The following is a 21,547-nucleotide window of genomic DNA, read 5'->3' on the forward strand; positions in this document are numbered from 1 at the left end:
TCCAACAAAATTAAACGCACCAATCTTGAATCTTCACCCTCTCCTCTATTTCTCGTCACCTTCCTTATATTCTCAACGCACATTTCAATTCCCTTCTCTTAAATCCTAACCCTAACCCTAATTGTAATTCAATTGATTTTGTTGCCATCGTGTTATTAAATTTCAGATGGCATCGCTTCATTGCCAACAGAATTTCAATTTCTTCGCCGGAAATCATTCTCCGTCCGATAACGCTGTTAATCCTCCTTCTTCAGTTCCGATGATCTCACGCGAATTTGATGTTTCAAAATGGAATCAATGGAGGGTTTCCTCTTCTTCTGCAACCACAACATCGTCGATCAAACCGCGAATCGGTATCCAAAAGCGGAGCAAGAAGTTCACCGGCGGCGACAATAACCGACAAAACGACGGTAATAACGGTATTGTTTATGAAAAACTGGATCAATGGATGGAGAATTCGGTGGTGGAGATTGTCAAGAATTTAAAAGAAGCGCCTTTGTTAGTTCAGGTGTACGATAAAACAGGCGATTCCGATACGGATACGACGACGTTGAAGACGGAGAAGTCGGTGGAGGAGGAAAACTGGGGAGCGGCGGTGGAAGGATGGGCGAAAAAGGAGGCGCCGTTGCCGGAAGGGGTTATATTTGTGGAGCAATTGGATAAAGAAGAGAGCGAGGAGGAGATAACGAGGGCGTGGGGTGTGGTGGTGCAAGGGAAAGGGGCGGAATGTGGGCCAGTTTGTTATTTGTTGAAGACGAGTCGAGTTGGGTCGGGTGCGGGTTTGTGTTGTACGCATTATTGTTTGATGAGAGTTGAGAGTTTTAGAGAGTCTGCTTCGTCTCAGCTTAAAAATTGCTGGTTGATCCAAGGGTAGTCTATACTGTTGTTGATAATTACTGGACATAGACCATTTGTTATTGATTTATGATGTAAATGCATTGGTGATTAGGAGAAAGTTTAATGTAATTAGGCAATTCTATCAATTGTTACTTTTAATTCAAATCAAATTTTATGTGCAGACAGTTAAGTATGTGTTTCTATTATTGTTGGATGCTATGCTAGTCTTTTTCTCTTTGAGTTCATCTTCCTGTGTAGAAATAATATTTAATGTAGTAATTGAAGAGTCACTGTATTTGATGATTGAAAGGGTCAAACCAGAATGCAAGTTGCTACTAATACAGCAAATATTATACCAACATTACAGTCACAGATGGAATTATTAACAGTTGATGAGGATGTTTGTTCTGAGCAATCTGTGATAATTATTGTGGAGAAGAGCTTTTGGAGGATGAAACGAGCAAGCAAGCATCTAATTAAAGTGATACAAGCGATTTGTTGCTTCTACCATCAACCAAAAAAGAGGATAAGATTAATGTTGCGTGGAGATCAACTCATTGCAAGTAACAATCATAAGCTAACACATTTTCTGCAAGCAAAACAAAACATCTAATTCAACCTCATCCAAACATTTGAAGATTAAATCATTGTGATGGATTGCTCTGAGTTTCCTAGTCTTACTCACAATAATTTGCTTCTGGAAAGAAACTAACTTTTCTTCTCCACCTATTGACTTCCGTTAAAGATAATGCCCGACCTTTCGATTGAATAACTCTGCCCTAAATGGAGCATATTTTTCATTGCTAACTAGTGATCCTGGGTCTAGATGGTTGAGGGTCCTCCAAAAGAACAAGAACAGAAGATCGCCGGAAATAAATGTTCCCAGAAAACTTAATCAGACTACACCATAATAACCCGTATTCATAGCTTGTCAAGCACTATGAATAGTAAACAGTCCATCACTTTATCTTCATTTTCCTTAAGACTTTCCAAGAATATACATGAACAACCTCAGCTTAAACACTTAACAAAACATGCACGATATGATCAACTTTTGATAAAACTGAGTTTGACTGGGCCAAAGGCCTACACTTGACAAGCCCAAAAGAAAGTCCCTCCAACCCGGTATTTGAATTTGAAAACCACTACAGTTTTTAATTTTACATCCTTCAATTTTACCAATTCCTACAAAAACTAAAAACCAAAAACTCCAATAATTAGTCTTAATCTTAAGTAGTACTCATATATTGTCTTTTGCAAAGCGCGCTCTCTTTCTCTCTCTCCAATTCAAAAATCACTAACTTTCTCAATTACATCTCGTTTCTTCACAACCCTAATCTACCCTCTTCTTTAGTTCGATTCCACCATTAATTTGCTTACTACCCAAATTAAACGAACTCAATCTTGATTGATATTTTCTTCCTTTTTCATGATTGTCATTTGAGGGTTACTCCTGCAAGCCTTGACTTTGCACTGGGTTCGATTACTTTTCCAATTTTAGTTCAAGGCTTCATCTGGGTGTTGGTAAAGAATTCAACTTTAATTGTGTTCTTTTTTAGATTATGAAGAACCAAGACGATTTAGGTTTACCCGGATCTGATTCTAAGGTTGGTTTTTACAATTCTTTGTGCTTTTGAAAGGCTTTCAGTTTGATTTTAATTAAATAACTTGTCTTCACTTTTGTGTTTGTTTTAGGCGGTTAAAGGGAAGCGAATTTGTTATGAATTGGGTCAGAAACAAGAAAGTGCTTCTAAGCGGATTAAAATTAGAGATCTTGATTCTGTTTTGAAGTCTCAAGGTAACTCTTTTTTTATTGAACATTTCAATTTTGTTGATGTTACTTTCTTTTTTGCTTGATTTTGAACTGATTGGGTTGGAGATTGTAGTGCAGTTGAATTATAAAATGGTACCAGATTGTGTAAATCTTTTCAATTTCTGAAAAAGTAGCTTGGTGTTTGTAATCATGTTCTAGCATTTCTTTTCTAGGATTTGCAACTAATTGCCATCTCTAGGGTACACTATTCTTATGGCTCAACTCATTTGAATTAAAATGCCACAGAAACGAGCACCCATCATGTAAAAGTCAGACAAGCTTGTGACCAATTTCAGTTGGGTGAAAAAATAGCACAAATTACCAACGTTCCTATAACCGTGGACATGGCTGCTTCTCAACTAGAAGCAAGTGGGAGGACCGTGTTAGCGGTTGAGGTCAATCCTAGCAATAGGTCGCTGGATCTCAATAGTGAAGCTTGTATTGCTACTATTTCATCTGGTGATGGTAGTTCAGAACGCACTGAGAACTGTGACAAAGTTCCCTCGCTCATTAAGCGTGGTAGAAAACCTGACGAGAAATGTGTGCCGTCTGGGGGGATTGAATTGGATCTAAATGAAGAAGATGTTACTAGCTCTGTGAACCAGGATTTTCCATTTACTGGCAAAAATCTTGACCAGTTGAAGTTGAAAAGGGACCTTTCTGAATGTGGTAGTACAACAGGTCCACTGGAGGTGAAAGATCCTTTGGAACTTTGGACAGAGATGAAGCAAAATGGTTTTCTCTCATCTTCTCATGGGGGCATTTCGTTTCAAACTGGTCTATTCTCATCTTCACATGGAGGGATACCAATGCCAAAACAACGTGGAAGGAAAAGCAGAAATGATGTTCTTAAGAAAAAGATGGAGATTGCAAAACAAGAACAAGTTGATAGATTCACAAAAATTGCTGCACCGAGTGGACTTTTAAATGGATTGAACCCTGGAATTATAAATCATGTAAGGAACAAAAAGCAAGTTCATTCGATTATAGAGGCCTTAGTTAGGTCTGAAAAGGATCAGAACACTCATGTTGAAACCAAACAAGAAAGCCGTTTGAAAACTGAAACACAAGAAATGAGAAATATGATTGATTCTGGATTACATCGACTCGGTGTTTCTCAAGGAAGTGGGTGTTCAGCTATTTTATCTGGGAGCAAGCAAATTGGAGGGTATAGTTTAATAAGCGGAGAGGGTGACTTCAGCATGATAGACAAGATGTATGGTAGAAATTCTATCTCACACTCTACTGCTGTCATCGATGGTGATATTTCAGCACTGAAGTTATCAACATCAACCAACGCACTAGAGGAGTTTAGCATTGTTCCTAACGAGGATTCAACAAATGGAAATAGCATTTCTTCTCTTTCAGTGAGAGGTATGTACCTCAAAATATTTGGTTTATATGTGCACTTATATATTTGAAGAAAATGGGATATCAGACGAATGATTGATAAATTGCAAATACAGGATGGTTAAATAAATTGAAATATATTTATATGTATATTACATTTTGGGGCAGTACTGTTTTCACTTGATATCTTTTGTGAAACAAGAGAAAAGCTAGATAACTTCAGTTGAACTAATTGTCTTTCTGGACATTCAGCCGCTAGTGTTGCTTCTCAATGGCTAGAACTTCTTCATCAAGACATTAAAGGACGCCTCTCAGGTAGTTATCTATTAGTTAACTAAAGTAGAGGTTATGATGATAATACACTGTACTGTATCTGATTATACTGTGTTCTATAATTGCAGCCTTGCGGCGGAGTAAAAAGAGAGTCCGAGCTGTAATCACAACAGAATTGCCCTTCTTACTATCAAAAGAATTTCCATCCAACCAAGAGAATGATCCCCATATTATGACAAACTCATCTGAAGGACTCTCTAATAACACAATATCGGCCATGCATCAAGCAAGATGGACCACATTTTTTGATCAGATGGATAAAGCACTCTCTGAAGAAGAGAAACAACTTGTAAGAACGAGATAAGTGATTATGCTGTTTCTCAATAAGGCTCCATAAGTATATTCACATTGTTTTGGGAAGATTGGGGTTGTTGATTCTTTCTCAAAAGGATCAGGAACTATAAGTTGTAATCTAATTCCTATGCAGCTATTGTTAAAATAAGTTGTAATCTAATTTCTAGATTTTTTTTCTTATGTTTTTATGAGATTTGTTTCAACCATTCTAAAACCTTATCTCTTGTATCAATTGTCAGGAAAGTTGGTTAAACCAAGTAAAAGAAATGCAACTACATTGTGATCAGGGGCTGCAAAACTTCAATTGGAATGCGATGTTTGGTTTTCAACAGCATGAAACATCAGAAACTTACACCAGGTGAAGTTTTAAATCATAAAATTACTTTTGTGATTGCAGTTGCCATTTTCAATGCGCGCCACTGCCATATGTGGTTAGGTCTGCGATAACTGCCCTTGCTACATAGGAAAGAAGATTTCATACGACCCTCGTAGGTAGAAAGGATTGCTGATTTTCTGTCATGCATTGATAAAATTGAAGGATGAAATATGTTTGCTATAGGCTTTATTGTCAAGAACATGGATCTTCACACTGGGTTGAAAAAATATGCATTGTTCCGTTTTCTTCATTTTCAAACTCATATCCTTGCTTTTGTAGATGATTTTGCAAAACAACTTATCAATAGATGTTATAGTTTTCTGATATGAAACAGAAAAATGGGATTTTCTACTTGTTTAATGTGGATGAACTTCCCATAGATGATGGATCCTTTTGATCAGGAGTGTTGAATATTGAGTAGGCAGTGTTTTTTTGACAATAATGTTATAACTCAGAAATCGTGCAAGCAATGTCATATTTTTTACTTAATGTTTGGTATTCAACATGTTCTACAGAATTGGGAAAGCAGACAATGCCGAGAAGGAATTGGCGGTTAGAGCAGCTGCAGCTTCCATCTATTCAACCTGCAGTCTATTGATTAAAAAGGAGAATGTATCTTGCTTTTGATTTCCATGTCAAAATGAGTCCATAATATTGCTGTGACCCTTCTTCAGTTCATCTTATTTTGATGGATCCCCCAATTCTAAACCTTGAAAAGTCCTTGTGCAATGTCCACTGATCAGGTCCTTCCATTTTACACAGCTTAGCATTTGTAACATTAGAATTTTAGATTTTTCAACTTTTTTCCTTATTAAAAGTTTTTTCCAACATCTCTAAAAGTGACAGACTGACTAATTGCTAGATCTGTAAGCATAATTTGAGTGGTGGGAGAATCTGAGAATTCAGATTGTTTCATGTATTTCTTCCTTATAATTCATTGATTTACTGATGGTATTTAATTTTTTACGCTGATGATAATTTATATTTCTGAAGTCTTACTAGTTTCAATACACTTCAATTGCAATAAGCAATGCTAAGAACATTGCACAGATGCAGTGATATATTAACCAAAAATGAGCATATTGTTCATATCTGGAATCACATTTCGGATTCTCTTTGATTACACTGTAGCAGGGCCTCTATAATTTACACAGCCTAAATATGACCCTATGTGCCTGTAAGGGATACCAGCAAGAAGCCTATAACATACAAGTTAGATTAAGTGTCAATCGTGGCATTACTGCTGTTGCATTTTGTGCGCAACGACTAGAGCCAGTTTGGGGGCATCTTACTGGCCATAGCTTTCGTGGAAGGGTCATCTTCTGCAAATTTGGCCAGTGAACGATACTGCAACTTGACACTCTCTGCATTATCCAGTGTCTTCACCACATACCTGCACACAAAGTACACTAATAAGGAACAACCTCAGCTTTTACATGAGGGGTTTTAAGCTGTTACATCCTCCACCAAATGAAATTGCATACCCTATTGACAAAGTTTCTAACTATTATCCTGCTGGAGATATGCGAGTAAAGAAAAAGGATACTTGCATTTGATGTCGAGAAGAAAGCAATCGGCATCAAGTGTTTATTAATTTCAAGTAATATGTTTAAGTTTAACCTTAAAAATGCTACAATGAGAAAAGGACAGAAAATAATTAACTAACCATCCATTTAAACACTGTGTTGTGACAACAGCCTCACGTCCCACAAAGCGCTGAGGTGTCCTCTTGTTTCCCTGATTCATTTTCTCTATTAGCATATATTTTCAATCAAGAAAATCCAAGGATGCAACCAAAAATTGGAAGTTATGCTGTGAGGAAAAAAAGACCTTTATAATAACACGATCTGTCACAGCAAACGGGAACTGAACACCTCGACCCCTTGGGGTATCGATTGCAGTTGAATCGCCAAACCCACCCTTTAGCAACAGAACAGGTGAAAGTGGAAAGAAAGAGCCAGCATATACAACACGAAGCAGGGAATCAAGCAGTAGAAAGTAAAGTAATTTTATCCCACTGAAGAATACTAAAAAGCAGTGATAAACTAATTATAATAGGGTTCCATAAGGAGCCAGGCCATCTATATAAGAAATAATTCAGGTTGACCAATAACTTCCAAGACCTTTTGAAAGTAAATGCTGTTAAAAAATCAAAAATAAGAGGACAAACCTGGTCAAACTTCTCTCTCTTTCTTTTGGATGAGCGATAAAATTGTAACTCCTCTTCACGGCGGAATGCCTGCACTGCAGCTCTGAGAGCTGTGCACAAAACAATCACGGAGGATTTGTAAGGGAGACGGGAAATGTGACATCACATACCAGTGTTTTATACGTGTCTTTAACATCAGTAGTTCTTGCCTCAGCTCAAAATAGATAATATTAGCCATCTTCCTAAGGATGATTTCTATCAAAATATTAGAATTTAAAGTGAAGAACTAGAACAAGAAAGTTATCACTTACAAAGATTAGGAGCGATTAAGTCTTCGGTTACTGATTGTGAACAAGCGTAACAAACTTTCTGGGATAACAAGCGGAAAAAGCAGGATCAATATCAGATTCACAACACAGGAAGAAAACATTAACAAGCTGTACAGACACACGCATGCATAAACAATAAGGAAAAGTTGTTAGTGAAGATTAGCATGTACAATTGTGTCATACACTCCACGTGTAGAACTAGTGAAAATAATTCTTCTAAGAACAGCATATCCCGCAGATAAAAAATGATAAAATGATTCTTCAATTAGCTGCGTCATTAAGAAAATAAGGCAATGGAACTACTACTAGCAAGCTCATAGTTATTCTGAACTCCACAAAGCCAAAATAAGTTTTCAGAATAGAAGTTACCATTCTCATAACGTGTTGGATTCCACCAGCACCAAAAGAATGTCCGCATGGCAATATCATAGCATCATCCATTAGAGTTCCCCTGAACCCAAAAGCTAACATGAATATAATAACACAAGTAAAAACACTAGAAAGAAACAAAAAACACAATAATAAGAACTGATCAGCTTACAAAAGTCGACCAAATAACTAAATAAGAAGGAAAAAGAATTATGTGTTTTATGCAGAGTACAAAGTTTGGCAATTAAAAAGTACAAAACAGGTGGAATAAAAAATTTGTCAAAATCAAAGAGACTTACGTGAGAGGGTCAGATAGAATGGCTCTCAAAGAATCACCAGACTCACATGAAAAGGAGGGACCTTCTTTTCTTCCACTAAAACCACAACCATTCTCTACAAAACCCATATCTTTCCCGCCAGACCCTTCATTTGATTGCAAATACTGTGGATAATAAAGCTCCCCATCTCGTTCAGCTACCGTCACCCCGATATTATTTCTATTATTCCCAGGATGCCCTCCAATTCCACTTCCATCTTTCACCACCGTCACTTCCCCTAACAATAAAAAAACCGCCATTTTCATTATACAACTTCAAATAAGCTAATAAATTGAATCAATAGAAAAATCAAATATCAAAAAGACTCAAACTTTCTATAATTGGAACTGTAAAGAAGCTTACCGAAAGAAGAATGTTGGTTTGGCTTTCCGTTTCCGTTTCCGATAATCTTATCAGCATTCTCACCAGCAGAAGCATTGCTAGTACTAGTAGTAGCAGTATTATTAGTGGCAGTGTTATTGTTATTACTTTTATTACCGTTACTGTTACCAATATCACCACCACCCTCCACCTCATCATCATCTTCATCCATGTCATCATCTTCATCATCCTCACTATCACCGCTAGTTCCGTGTCCGTTCCCGTCCCCATTCCAGCTCCGATTTTCCCGGTACATATTGCGCGGGAAATCATGACCGGTGGAGAAAAAACGGTCGCTTGTGACGGCAGCAGCAGCCGAGTTGGAGGAAGAAGAGAACAGCTTCTCGTCGATGAATCCGGCAAGCTCTCGGGTTGTGGTTTTAGGAACCGGATCGTCGCCGACTCCGACCCGGCGAGTTGGAGGCCCGCCATTGAAACGTAAAGGATCGTCTGAGAATACAATTTGAGTGTTCAGACCGTTTAGAGAGAGATTCTCTGCTGACATAATTTAGAATTTGTAACCCTAATTTTGTTAAATTGGGCATCAAATTTAAATTCAGTATGTCAATTTTTTAGACGGAGCAATGAAATGATAATTCTTCTTTCAGTGACCAAAAAAACGTTTAAACGACGCCGTTTCGCTTTAAATGTGAGACAGGGCGACAAGCAGGAGATTATGATGGTTTTTTAGTTAAAGTGTTTCAGGTGAAACGAGGAGGGATCAAATGTGGGGTCATAAGTTTGACTATTATCTATCCATGTCAGCATCCACGTCGGCAATAGTGAAAATGAGTGTGGTGAATGTAGAGGATTGCAACCCACCCACTACTACGGAGACTACAAAGAAGAAGCAGAGTAAACCCAAGAAGAAGAAGACTTTTGACTTGTATGTTCAATAACTTAACATGGGTTTCCCATTTATTTGCCGTAAGAATCTATTTTCTGACTCTGAATCCTCAATTTTAGTCTGTGTTATGTTCAAAAAGCTTGTTATTGGTCACTTAATTTCAGAAAGATATGAATAATATGGTTGTGTTGTTTGTATTGATCAGTGCTAATGTGTTATTCGCCCATGGCTTTACCAATCATTTGTCTCCACAGGTATTTATTGAAAATTTACTAAAAGTTTGATACTTTTGTTTATATGTGTTTTTGGGTGGTTGGAATTTTGGTGTTATATTGATTTATTTGATTTGGTGGTGGTTAGATTTCTCCATCCCCTAGTCCACAGCCAGCTGTTGTAATAACTGATGAAAGGTGTCTGAATTCCTCCGCAACAATTTGTCATGATCTCCATACATTGACTGCTTGCTTTAATGGTCCATCTTCTGGTAAGTTTTGCGTTTTTAACCTTATTTGATTCTCTATTAATGGATTCTTGTGTTGAATGTAGCTGCTTTGAGTACTGACTAGTGTTCTTTTTGCTGCTAGAGCTATTTGTGTGTTCTAGGTGCTATAACTTGTAATGGAGCTTGACTTAACTATTAGTTCTAGTTTATAATTTATATCCGGTCTTTAGGTAATACATGAATGTAGCTGTGCTAAGTTTCAAGAATATGATGCTTTTCGACATGTGACAATAGGAAAGCATTATGCTCACTTTTACCATTTGTGTTTTGCGAGTTGACAGTTCTGCTTTCCGTAACTGTCAATTAGAATAAGAACACTTTCCCCTAGAAATGAATGAAAGTATAGCGGAGAGGGAAACAAGTTGATGTATCTTCTTATGGTCCTGCAAAACCACAGTCACAAGTCGTTTCACGGGTAACATTATAGTTCTAGAGACTAGAGGGATCGAGGGTGATTAGCTTGAGATCATTAACAAATGTTTCCGTGTTAAAGACTAATAAATCGAGAGTTTTCTTCATTGTCTGTTTCCCAAAAGTGAAAATCATTTTACCTTTTAGGGCGAGTCATATGCTGTGAATGTATTTGTTCCTGTTCTTGTCATCTCAGCCCAACTATGTAGTCATTTTGAATTTCTAACCTCGTAAACTCTCTCAGTTGATTGGTATCACTTCTTGTGGAATCTTCTTCTTATGTCTTCTCAGTTACATGTTGATTTATTTTCGCAAAAGACGAGCTTTCACAATCATGAATCTCACCACAGAAGACTGGTTTTCCTTTTTGGTTTGGATGGAGGTCTGTTTCACTTGAAAGTAAGAAGAGGACGGCGAATCTTCTCAATTGTAAACCTGAATTATGGTTATATCTGTTTGTTTCAAATCATAAAGTTACTTTCGATTGTGCTTATTCTCAACTCAACTATTCCTTAATTGCAATCTAGTTCGAGTTATCTATATCTTATACTCAACTTTATACCTTTTGTTTCACGATTCCTCTTCGATGGATGGGGATTCTTATGCTCTTCGGTTTGTCATCATGCCTTACTTTAATTCGATTTACTTTTGTCTGTACATTGAGTAGTGCTATGCCTATCATAAAAGAAGTTGGTAACATGGTCAATTCAGAATATAAAAAATCACTCTCTTAACACGTATAGGCTAATTTGGGTACTGAATCATAAGGTTGTCTAAATCTTCTTGCAAGCTCTCATGAAAATGCTTCCATGTCCAATAACATCAGGAATTTTGTATGGTAATAGTCACGAGGTTCATGACATTAGAAGATAACTAGTTACCCTAATGCTGACTAATTTTTGAAGTAGATTCAAGTGGTCCTGAGTTATAGCCTGTGCTTGTGCCATTACTTGTGAAGGGATTATTTGTCAGTTTTAGATATTAAATTATACATTGATCATGTTGATAAATAATTGGTAACTGACGATAGAACGACAAAGGTTTGATGACCCTAATGATCGAATATACTAATATAGAGTACTCCTTAATTTGTCATTTACACTAGGATTTAATTCAAGAATTTTAGCATGTTTTGCAATTGGAATGCGATTCGGAACACCGAGCAATTTTCCGATTAAAAATGCTGATACAGACACCAGAATATGCACTGTTCCGGCATCCACATCGGCACTTTTTTATCTGAATATTGCTGGGTGGTCAGAAATTGCTTATTTATGGTGTTCCAAGTGTAGAAGAACTGGTTTAGTTGCTAACTAAACTTTCTTTCAATTTATTTCCCTTACCTCGTTTAGACCATAATGTGCATTGACAACATTCTAAGAGGAGCCGGGATGCGTGTCTGTTTTTAAAGAAATTGATAATGAATACAGGTTACAGTGTTATCGCCTGTATTCTGTTTCGGAACTTCTTTGATAAAAGGTCTGTTCTATTCCTGGTAGGTTCGGTGGATTCATTTCTTCTTGTCCAGAATGATGGAGAGGACTTTCTTCGAGTAAATATTACAATCTTGGACATCGACACCACTATTCCAGAGATACAAGTATCCAAACACCAAGGCAAAAAGGTTCAGTTACAAATTCTGTGTTACTATCTTTTCAAGTTTAGTGATTAAGAATGGACTGATTAGTGGCTATAAACATTAGTTCAATTGAAATTGACATCGTTAGTTCTTTAATTTATTTGTTTCAGATCAAAATCGTGGCAAATGTTGAAGGAAGTCCATCTATCATACTAAATGCTGGATATGGGAAATGCGTAATCCCAATTGGATCAGCGGGGCGATATAGCCAATATTATAAGCAATATGTGTCTCATTTATCTCCAAAATATGGTGCCTATTTCTTGTTTTTCACATTTCTGATTGCTGGAGGGGCATGGGCCTGCTGTAAGATTGGCAAAAAAGACGCAATCGAATATCAGGAGCTTGAAATGGCGAAAACTGAAGTAGTCTCTGGCTCCGCTAATGATGAAGAAATGGGAGAAGGATGGAATGGAGATTGGGATGATGAGTGGGGGGAAGAAGAAGATGAGGCAAAATCGCCAAACGGACACCCGACAGAAAATGTTACATCCAACTCTAAAACTTCTGATAAGAATGGATGGGGAAATGAGTGGGATGATTAGAGGAAGACTGGATTTTTTAATAGAATTCCTTTGCATTCCTTATAAAAATAGAAAAGAAACGAACCACAAACACAAAAAAGATTAGAGAAAATGAGGCAGAATGATAAGATGTATAATTGAGTGTTCAAAACAGTTTGTTATCCTTTTTGAAATTTTAAGAAATCTATTTAGCACGAATATGGAGAAATGAGACAATTGAACAGGACATACCGAAACAATGTTATCTAAGATATTCAATATTATAAATTAAGTTTTGTGTCTAAAACATCAAGTTTTCGAGACGTTTTTGAAATGCAAATTCCGATATATCTCCGTAACAGGATACGTTGATCGACTAAAGTGTCTATGCTACTTAGGTTGTTGGTTTTTAATAGACAGAAACTAGAGGCATTATATGCATACTTTTCATGTTGCCTCTTTGAGCTTACAAAGGTGTTTGCTACATTCTATCAGATTAAAAGCACCAAATGAGACTGAAAAACTGTTAGCAGTTTAGTGCTTAAAATGGTTGAAGCATGCATGGAATCGGCAATTTAGTGAAATTTGTATAAAAAGTTAAACTAGATGAGTAAAAAAAACAATTTTAATCACAAAATCCTCTTTCAACTCTTGTTTGAAGACAAACAGATAGAACAAAACAATGATATTAAAAGCTGCAAAGCCCATTATTCAACTAAAGAAAAATGGGGAATATGTTGATAGGTGTGAGTGCCCCCCATTCATCCAGCCAAGATCAATTCCAATCTACTTTCAACTACTATGTGCTTAACAAAACCTAAAAATCTTCATCAACATTGCCTTTCTGCTCTTTTCATGTTATCTCAAACATAATAGGATACAGCTTTTAATATATTCTAATACACAAAAAGCATGGTTATTATATTACTTAATGTGCCATTATTATGAGTGCATCATACATTTTTCTTTTCAAGATGCATTGCCAGTGGTCTTCATGGATAGGAATGTGTGCTCTTGGCTCCATGTTGACCTTATTTAGTGAGTCAAAGCTGCAATTAAGGGTGCGCAAAAATCGAATTGACAAAATTTCAGTTCGATTTGATATTATTAGAAAAAATCAAACTTTTCTATTAGGTTCGGTTTTGGATAGAAAAAATTAGTTAAGTTTAACGTTAACCGAACTAAAATAACCAACCAAACCGACCAATTTAGTTTGATAACATTAGTTTCTTAATATTTTAGTTTGGTTTGATTTAAAAAAAAAAAAAAATTGGTTTGATTCGGTTCAGTTTGAACTGAATGCACAGCTGCAAGTGCAACAATAAAAGTAGGTAATTCCATCTGGTAAGACAGAAAACAAGGTTATTAAGGACCCATGTGCTAGTTGATGATGGTATACAACCTCTCTTGGCCCTATCACCATTTATAAAAAACCTCAATCTCACTCCAATTAGAAGTAGTCAGTAGGGACAACTCATTTTCATGCTTGTAATCCTTATTAAAATAGGCAAGCCATGTGAGATTATTAGTAGTTATGTTAAAATGTAGTTATGAAAAAGTACCATTGGACAATTAAGGATGCCAAAATCTATTAGTACATAATTAAAATGCTTCTATTCCGACACCATCATCATGTGTAATATTCTATTTTACATAACTTTAACTTTTCTATTGTGCTTGCTTTGCCACTTTTCATTATTCAAATGAGCACTAAGATTATTTGCTTTAAAGTGGGTGCTGCCAGGAATCTTGACTTGTGACACTCTATTTTAATTCCTCCATCAGGATTGCTATCATTGACAACACATGATCATGATGAAATATGATATATATACACTACTTTTATTCAAACTACTAGAATCAAGAATTTGGACTTGTATTCAAAAACTGTTAACACTCAACTGTCAATTCAAGAATGAAGAAATGAACAAGGGACTTATGACAACATGAAACAAATAAACTAGAAACTTTAAATAAGGAGATTAAAATGGTTGGTCATACATAATTTTCAGGCTTTCTGCTACAATCAGCTAAAGATTAGTAGTAATGGGGTCGGTAACAATGTTCAAAAGGTTCCGAAACTGGAAGCCGGTGAAAAGGAATCCGGGTAACCTAATAGGAACACTGAGAAGAAACTACAAGCATAAACATAAATCAAACAACAGAAGAACCAATACAACAAAACAATGAAAATCTCTTCTCTGTGATTAAATGAACAAACCGGATTCCTCTTCGCCGGGATAGCCCGTCATAAATAGCTTGCTTACTCTGAATTTTGCATATATATTCATCTTCATACCAACTCATCCTGTCCTTCTGAAGGGCATTTGATGAGCTCCAATATATTTACTACCTCGCCCATATCTGGCCGGTTCGATGGCACCTGTGAAGTGCAGATCAAGCCTAATTTTATCACTGGAACAACTTCATCAGCTGGAAATCTCCCTTGGAGCCTTTCATCAATACAATCTTCCACCTTTCCTTCCTCCAGTGCTCCTCGGACCATGTCGCAAAGCACCACCACATCATCTTCCATGTACTCAACGGGTCTTTTTCCGGTAACAATCTCCAGAACCAAAACCCCAAACCCATAAACATCACATTTCTCAGTTATCTTAACTGTTCTACAAGCAAATTCAGGCGCCATGTAGCCTAGTGCGCTCTGAATCTTGCTGCTTAAGACATAGCGGTCTAACATAGGCAACAACCTTGCCAGGCCAAAATCTCCAACTTTTGGTTCACCCGAACTATCAATAAGGACATTACTTGATTTTATGTTGTAGTGGATGATGTTCGATTGGTGCAAATGAGCCAAACTTTTCGCTGTTCCGAGAATTATGTTAAACCTCTCATTCCAAGAAAGGTAATGACCGCCCGAGCCTTCATGGAGATGCTTATACAAACTACCACCGGAGACAAATTCATATATTAGAAGCTGCAAGGATGGGGTCCAGTAATATCCTTCAAGTGCCACAAGATTTTGGTGTCTAACTTTTCCCAATTTCTTAACCTCTCTTTCAAAATCATCTTGGGACTTAACAAGACTTGAGACAGTGAGCTTCTTGATGGCAACCGGATGTCCATCCCCAACAACTGTCCGATAGACTGCTCCAAATCCACCACGGCCAAGTTCACAATCCTTATTGAGCAGAGCATGAGCTCCGGTGCTGAAATCAGGGTCACCTGAAAACATGACAAGCTTGCCAGAATTGGCGTCTGTGGTGGGGGAACAGCTAAAATCATCTCCTGCAGATAATGTCAATTCAGCTGCAGATGGAGAGGTTGACGGCCGAACACGAAGGTTAAGGACGGTGATAGCAATGACACCAACAACAATAACAGCAGCTGCACCAATAGCAATAAGAGCGGATATGCTTAGGATGATTCTTTTGTGACCAATATCTTGGAGAATCTCACCAGAAGCAGAGTCGGATGAAGAGTTTGGATTCAGAACAATAGGTTTGGGAAGGACTGCAGGGCAGGACTTGTTGACTGCAGCACCACAGAGGGATGGATTGCCAGTGACAGAGAATGGTGATATGGTGTTAAAGAAGCCACCAGCAGGCAGTTCACCTTGCAACTGGTTGTGGGAAATGTTGAAGGATAACAGGTTGGGAAGATTAGCCAGCTGCTTGGGTAGGCTGCCATGGAGGCTGTTAAAAGACAAGTCCACAACTTGTAGGCTAGTAACTTTTGCTATTGCTGCAGGTAATGGTCCAGTCAAGCTGTTATGGGAAAGGATTCTACAAGATCAAGTGAAATAAAACAAAATCTGTTAGAATGACAAAGACATCACAAATAATTCAATGCATATTCATTTTACTTGTAAGCAAATGTATGCTTTAAATCCTAGCGATTAATTTGACAAAAACGACAGAGACCACTTAATCATGTATTGTGAATAAGGAATCTGGACTATGTAATTCATCAACAACGAGCAATTAGCAACATTTCATGATCTTAAATAATTCTGGCCTAAATTATGTACCAGTGAACTACAAAACTAAAAAAAGAGGGAGAAAAAGAGAGCTTACAATGTTGTTAGTGAAGAACAGTTCCCAACCGAGCTAGGAATTTGCCCTGAGAGTATGTTACTCTCCAGCCTCAGTTCCTTTAAAGAAATAGCATCTCCAATTTGTAGGGGAATACTCTCATTTAACTGATTCTCACTCAAATCAAGAACTTCCAATTCCGTCAAGTTTCCAATAGTTTCTGGAATAGGACCCTCAAGAGAGTTCCCTGATAGATTCAACAACTGCAGGCTGCTCAAAACTCCTATGGAAGAAGAAATTTTACCAGAAAACTGATTCTCTGAAAGATCCAAAATTTGGAGCTTTGAAGCTGTGTTGAAACTCCCACCAAGCTTGCTCTCCAAATGCATAACCTTTTCAAAACCTGAGCCAAAAATCCACTCAGGAAGGTCCCCATTCATAGAGTTTCTGCTGAAATCCAAAGCCAAAAGACTTCCACAGCTGGACATTGATTCCGGCAGGCTCCCACTCAAGCCATTAGCTGAAAAATTCAACACCTTGAGCGCCTGAAGATTCCCAATAGAATTTGGGACCTGGCCAGTGAATTTATTCCCAGAAAGATCTAAAGTTTCGAGGCGTTTCATTTCTCCAATCCAGTTTGGAACTTCACCAGTTAACAAGTTATTGCTCAAGCTCAAAGAGCTGCACAAGCTAAGCTTCTGCATTGTTTGTGGAAGCTCGCCAGAAAGTGAATTCTCACTTAAATCAATGGACCTCAACAGCATACAGCTTCCAATTCCATCAGGAATGATCCCAGTAAAGTGATTTTTACTCAGGTTAATGCCTCTCAAGTTGTTCAACACTTGAATTCCTTTAGGAATCTCACCTTCCAAGAAATTATCAGACAAGTCAAGGGACCTTAGAGCAGTTAAACCCCAAATCCCAGCAGGCAAAGAACCCGAAAACTGATTGGAGCTCAAGTTTATAGAAGCAAGAGTAGCACATGAGCTCAAAGAAGCTGGAATCTTGCTTGAAAACTTGTTGTTAGCCAATGAAATAGCTCTCAAAGAGCCACATTGCTTGAAAAACTCATCTGGGATAGTCCCAGAGAGACTGTTGTCACTCAAATCAATGGTTCTAAGGTTGGCAAGACGAGCAAGATTAGGACTAATAGTGCCAGTGAGGTTGTTTCTTGCAAGTGAAAGGTGGTTAAGAAACTGGAGCTGTAGGAGGCCACGTCCGATCCGACCAGACAGAGAGTAGCCTTCAAGAGTGAGGTCAGTGACCCTGTTGGATCTTGGGTTGCATTTGACTCCAATCCAGTTACAAGCAGTGTCATCATCTTGGTTCCATGACGAAAGCTTTCCTTTTGGATCTTGAAGGTCTGCTTTAAACACAATTAGACCCAACACATCATCGTTAAGAGATGGGGTTAGAGTTCCCACACACTGAGAAACCAAAACCAGCAATGCTAATATGCCCAGAAATTCTTTTGTTTTCACCATTGCAAACTTTTTAAAAAACTTCAAGAAGAAGCAAAGAATCCCCAAAATCCCATAAGTTAAGCTAACAGTGACAATGGTTGGCGGGGAGGGGAGTTCTCCGGCGGAAGAGCTAGGGTTCCGGCTGGAGTGAGTGTGGATAGTGTTAGAGAGAGAGAGAGAGAGAGAGGGGCAGAGGTGTAATAAAGGACGGTGCTTTTATTAACGGGAAAGAGAAAATGGACCAGCTTGGTGGGTGGGTGGAAGCTAATTAATATATGCTGTACACGTGGCGGTATTTTTGAGGATGTGGATTTCCAACGTGGCATACATGTAAGTCATGTCTGTTGGATGGCCCTTTTGTTTATTTGACGTGGATGAGACAAGTAGGCTAATGGATGAACTAATTAAAACCAGTGTTTTGAAACAACCAGATAAATTAAAAATGAGTAAAGGATCAAAACAAACCCTGAACTTGACACGAAATATCAAATAAGTGCAACCTCGCAAAAATAGACCAAATCACCCCAGATTTAACGTATCAAATACTCCCTTCCCCATTCTCACCCTAGAGAGTGAACACACTCTCCGGTTTTAAAACCACTAGAGAGTGAACACACTCTCCGGTTTTAAATGGTTTTAGGTGGTTAAAAACTTAAAATAATCCTTAATATATATTTTATTCATAAAATTGACATTCAATATGATTTTGTAACCATTTATATTTTAATACTTTAAGAGTCAAATTAATTTTAAAATAAAAACTGAAGGATCTTTTTATACTTTTTCAACTATTAGCATCAGAAACCCTAAACTTCATAATTCTTCTTCTCCAATCCGCCACCATTCAAACTTGCTTCCACCTATCTGTCGCCGCCGTTCAACATCAAAGAGACCTTCCATCGCTTCTCTTCTGAACGAAGATCCACCGTTGCTTTTTGTTGCTGGACAAGTTGATGAACGGCAACGATGTAATCATCATCGTGCTTCCACCTCACGAACGGCGACGTCAGTTTATTCCGGTGTAATTAGTTCATTCACTTGTAAAACCTGATATTCATTGTGTTGGGTGTTGGTTCTGATGTCCGGAGAAGAGCGGTGGTGGAGGTGAGAGTGGCGGCAGACTCTTTGGGAGGAAGGTCACCGCTTATCGCTATTAGCCGGAGCAATCCATTATCGCTTCTTGTGAAATTTAGAAGAAAAAAAACCACTGATCTGTCATTGCTCCAAGCCGCATCAATTCTTTTAGTGTTCCATTTCCACTATTTCTCATCTCTGACAGTGACAAGTATTTCTTGATGTTCAATTTGTTAATCTTTGAATCTCTTGCAATTTTAGTCACAATTTTTGATTGGTTGAAGATGAACTCAGATGGTTCCAGATGGGGCTGCTGGTTTATTAGGGTTTGTTGGGATTTTGAGTTAGGTTTAGTTAGTTTAATTAGGGGTTTAATTACTCCTAGGAGTAATTGGCTTTCTTCAGGTTATTTAGTTAGGTTTATTTAGGTTAATTGTGGAAAAAGAGTAAAAAAAGTCCCTAATTTATTAATTTGATTTTTTTATGAATTAGGACTAATAAGTATTTTAATTAAGATTAATCATTGTCAATTAAAGTTAATTAGGGTTATTTTTTTATTTTAGATTATTCCACTCTCTTTTTTGGTCAAAAGGGTGAAACCGATCCGGTTTTGTATAGTTCTGGGGTAATTTAATCCAGTTTTGCGAGGTTGGGCTTATTTGATACTTTATGCCAAGTTCAGGGGGTAAATTGATCATTTACTCATTTAGAAATTAAAAAACCAATCGCTCTCTAACTAGTATTAAGGATATCAAACAAATTTTATTATTTGAACGGGTTAATAATTTTAGGTTTTAATCAATGTTTTCAAATGAGCTATTACTTAAACTTATAAATCAACAGCTAGATCGTAGATTCAATTTTTCCAACAAACACACGCTCTCTCCAATTATTAAAAAATGATTTTATTAAAACCTAAAGATGTCGAACTTTATCTTTTATTTTCAAGAAAGATTTGAACTGAAATAACTTCCGATTTACAACATAACAGGTTCATGCAAGTCTATCATAAAATAGACTCTTTATTCATAAAGCTATATTTTAATATATATTCTTGGTTTATATTATTTGAATTATAAATAATTGTTATGTAATAGTATTATTATGGAAGTTAATCACAAATATGATGCATGATAGATTAGAAGCTTTGGGCTATAAATTGAGAGAATAAATCAAAATAAATATTATTAAGTGGAAGAAGAGATGTATGTTTGAAATGCAAGAAATGAAATGAGGTTCTTAATCAATAGTATTTGTGAATTAAATAAAGAAATGTGACAAACATCCAGCTTAGACCAAGATAGAAAGATATACTATATATATATATATATATATATATAATTTAAAGCTTAGAATAGAATAGAAGTTTGGAGGGGCATGTGATGAAGAAATGGGAATGTGGGTGAATTTAATTGAAGGAATGGTAGTACAGTGAGGCAACTGGGCAGACAGTGAAGAGGTGAAAAAGAAAAAAAAGTAGGTGGTGCCTTAAAAGTGGTAAGGTGCAGTTCTATTTCTCTTTTTTGTATCCCTTCCCTTGTCAAATTCCATTAATACCAATCTTTTCTTTTTTTAACCTACAAATTGTACACTTAATGATTGCATCAACCTTCTAAACTTCTTTTTAGTGTAGTAATGTTGATTCTCATCTCTACGCACTTGCAAAAAACAAATGAATTTAGCTAGTCCTACAGTGTCTGGTTAAGCTGTAATTAAGGAAAGTTGCAAGTAGTTTATTTGCACAATCATGTGGATTCCTAATGAGGTACATTTAAGATTAGAGGCAATCTGAGAATCATATTCAGGTTAGTAGCTCACTTAAGTTAAGACTTAAGACATAGTAACATAAGAAAAAGAATTTGAATTATGAAAAAGGAGGAGGAGGGAATTGAATTGAGTTTATGGGTGCAGGTCTCGAGGTAAAACGACATGACCTGAGGCGTATTTTGTTTGGTAGCGTTTGTCATTTATAAGACTCAAGTTGTAGTCGCAGGGGGCATTGGTCAACCCACCCATTCGCCCAACTAAGCAAACTTATACTGCTCCTCTATTTGTTGCTATTCTTCATCAAACATGTTTTTGGTTTTTTCTGTTTATACTTTTCATCAAACATTTTTTCATTTTATTGAGTTGGTTTTATCAACTAACTTGATACTTCAAGCTTTTCGTCCACTTTCAACTGGATCTAGATATTCATTTTTATTACAAGTCCGGCCCGATCACAAGCCATTTATCAGGGTAAAGTAGTAGTCCATTGGGGTATTCCTCAACCCAACCATTCTTTAAAATCTAAAACCTTTCCTTCTTCTCACCCAATTGAACAAGCTTATATATAAAAAAAACTTAACAATATTTTTATTATTATGATTTAATCAATTGATCTGGTAGATTCTCTTGTATGTGTTTAAAACTCTGACTAATTCAGTTGAATTTAATAATAAAATTGATGCCAAACGATCATTTCCTCATTTTGGACTAAAAACATCTAATCCATTTTGAGTTGAAGTGGACTTCAATAGAACAAGCCCATGGATTTAACTTCCAATAAGACCAAAAACCCTATAAACT

The 21,547-nt window shown here is 36.9% G+C and overlaps 5 protein-coding genes across 5 annotated transcripts; 3 read left to right on the forward strand and 2 right to left on the reverse strand.

Moving 5' to 3' along the window:
* LOC126659616 (uncharacterized) lies at positions 1-1,022 on the forward strand. The gene has a single exon (XM_050352920.2). The coding sequence runs from the start codon at positions 167-169 to the stop codon at positions 872-874; it is 708 nt and encodes a 235-aa protein (XP_050208877.1). The 5' UTR covers positions 1-166; the 3' UTR covers positions 875-1,022.
* A 1,026-nt stretch (positions 1,023-2,048) lies between these two features.
* LOC126660197 (uncharacterized) lies at positions 2,049-5,962 on the forward strand. The gene is made up of 7 exons (XM_050353551.2): positions 2,049-2,444; positions 2,533-2,635; positions 2,897-4,024; positions 4,253-4,315; positions 4,402-4,622; positions 4,867-4,985; positions 5,519-5,962. The coding sequence occupies exons 1-7, from the start codon at positions 2,400-2,402 to the stop codon at positions 5,628-5,630; spliced, it is 1,791 nt and encodes a 596-aa protein (XP_050209508.1). The 5' UTR covers positions 2,049-2,399; the 3' UTR covers positions 5,631-5,962.
* A 59-nt stretch (positions 5,963-6,021) lies between these two features.
* LOC126660199 (U-box domain-containing protein 62-like) lies at positions 6,022-9,149 on the reverse strand. Its single transcript, XM_050353553.2, has 8 exons — positions 8,531-9,149; positions 8,150-8,405; positions 7,851-7,932; positions 7,464-7,521; positions 7,174-7,262; positions 6,834-6,923; positions 6,670-6,740; positions 6,022-6,396 (listed from the first exon to the last, which is right to left on the reverse strand). The coding sequence occupies exons 1-8, from the start codon at positions 9,051-9,053 to the stop codon at positions 6,270-6,272; spliced, it is 1,296 nt and encodes a 431-aa protein (XP_050209510.1). The 5' UTR covers positions 9,054-9,149; the 3' UTR covers positions 6,022-6,269.
* Positions 9,150-9,195: 46 nt separating this feature from the next.
* LOC126660198 (uncharacterized) lies at positions 9,196-12,669 on the forward strand. The gene is made up of 5 exons (XM_050353552.2): positions 9,196-9,434; positions 9,601-9,649; positions 9,756-9,879; positions 11,808-11,932; positions 12,058-12,669. The coding sequence occupies exons 1-5, from the start codon at positions 9,274-9,276 to the stop codon at positions 12,490-12,492; spliced, it is 894 nt and encodes a 297-aa protein (XP_050209509.1). The 5' UTR covers positions 9,196-9,273; the 3' UTR covers positions 12,493-12,669.
* A 1,728-nt stretch (positions 12,670-14,397) lies between these two features.
* Positions 14,398-18,191, reverse strand: LOC126660354 (probable LRR receptor-like serine/threonine-protein kinase IRK). Its single transcript, XM_050353816.2, has 2 exons — positions 16,485-18,191; positions 14,398-16,193 (listed from the first exon to the last, which is right to left on the reverse strand). Exons 1-2 carry the CDS (start codon positions 17,924-17,926, stop codon positions 14,744-14,746), a joined length of 2,892 nt encoding a protein of 963 aa, XP_050209773.1. The 5' UTR covers positions 17,927-18,191; the 3' UTR covers positions 14,398-14,743.
* Between the last annotated feature and the right edge of the window lie 3,356 nt (positions 18,192-21,547).

The sequence above is a fragment of the Mercurialis annua genome, linkage group LG8, assembly GCF_937616625.2.
Source record: "Mercurialis annua linkage group LG8, ddMerAnnu1.2, whole genome shotgun sequence".
NCBI classification, from domain to species: domain Eukaryota; kingdom Viridiplantae; phylum Streptophyta; class Magnoliopsida; order Malpighiales; family Euphorbiaceae; genus Mercurialis; species Mercurialis annua.

Bases quoted from the DNA above. Each gene is read 5' to 3' on its own strand.
- LOC126659616 (XM_050352920.2), top strand. From the start codon at position 167: ATGGCATCGCTTCATTGCCAACAGAATTTCAATTTCTTCGCCGGAAAT.
- LOC126660199 (XM_050353553.2), bottom strand. From the start codon at position 9,053: ATGTCAGCAGAGAATCTCTCTCTAAACGGTCTGAACACTCAAATTGTA. The intron at 8,406-8,530 runs GTAAGCTTCTTT...TTTTATTGTTAG, and splicing joins AAACCAACATTCTTCTTTCG to GGGAAGTGACGGTGGTGAAA. The intron at 6,397-6,669 runs GTTAGTTAATTA...CTTTGTGTGCAG, and splicing joins ACACAGTGTTTAAATGGATG to GTATGTGGTGAAGACACTGG.
- LOC126660197 (XM_050353551.2), top strand. From the start codon at position 2,400: ATGAAGAACCAAGACGATTTAGGTTTACCCGGATCTGATTCTAAG. The intron at 4,025-4,252 runs GTATGTACCTCA...CTGGACATTCAG, and splicing joins TTCTTCTCTTTCAGTGAGAG to CCGCTAGTGTTGCTTCTCAA. The intron at 4,316-4,401 runs GTAGTTATCTAT...CTATAATTGCAG, and splicing joins CATTAAAGGACGCCTCTCAG to CCTTGCGGCGGAGTAAAAAG.
- LOC126660354 (XM_050353816.2), bottom strand. From the start codon at position 17,926: ATGGTGAAAACAAAAGAATTTCTGGGCATATTAGCATTGCTGGTTTTG. The intron at 16,194-16,484 runs GTAAGCTCTCTT...TTGATCTTGTAG, and splicing joins TGTTCTTCACTAACAACATT to AATCCTTTCCCATAACAGCT.
- LOC126660198 (XM_050353552.2), top strand. From the start codon at position 9,274: ATGTGGGGTCATAAGTTTGACTATTATCTATCCATGTCAGCATCCACG. The intron at 9,880-11,807 runs GTAAGTTTTGCG...TATTCCTGGTAG, and splicing joins CTTTAATGGTCCATCTTCTG to GTTCGGTGGATTCATTTCTT. The intron at 11,933-12,057 runs GTTCAGTTACAA...TATTTGTTTCAG, and splicing joins CCAAACACCAAGGCAAAAAG to ATCAAAATCGTGGCAAATGT.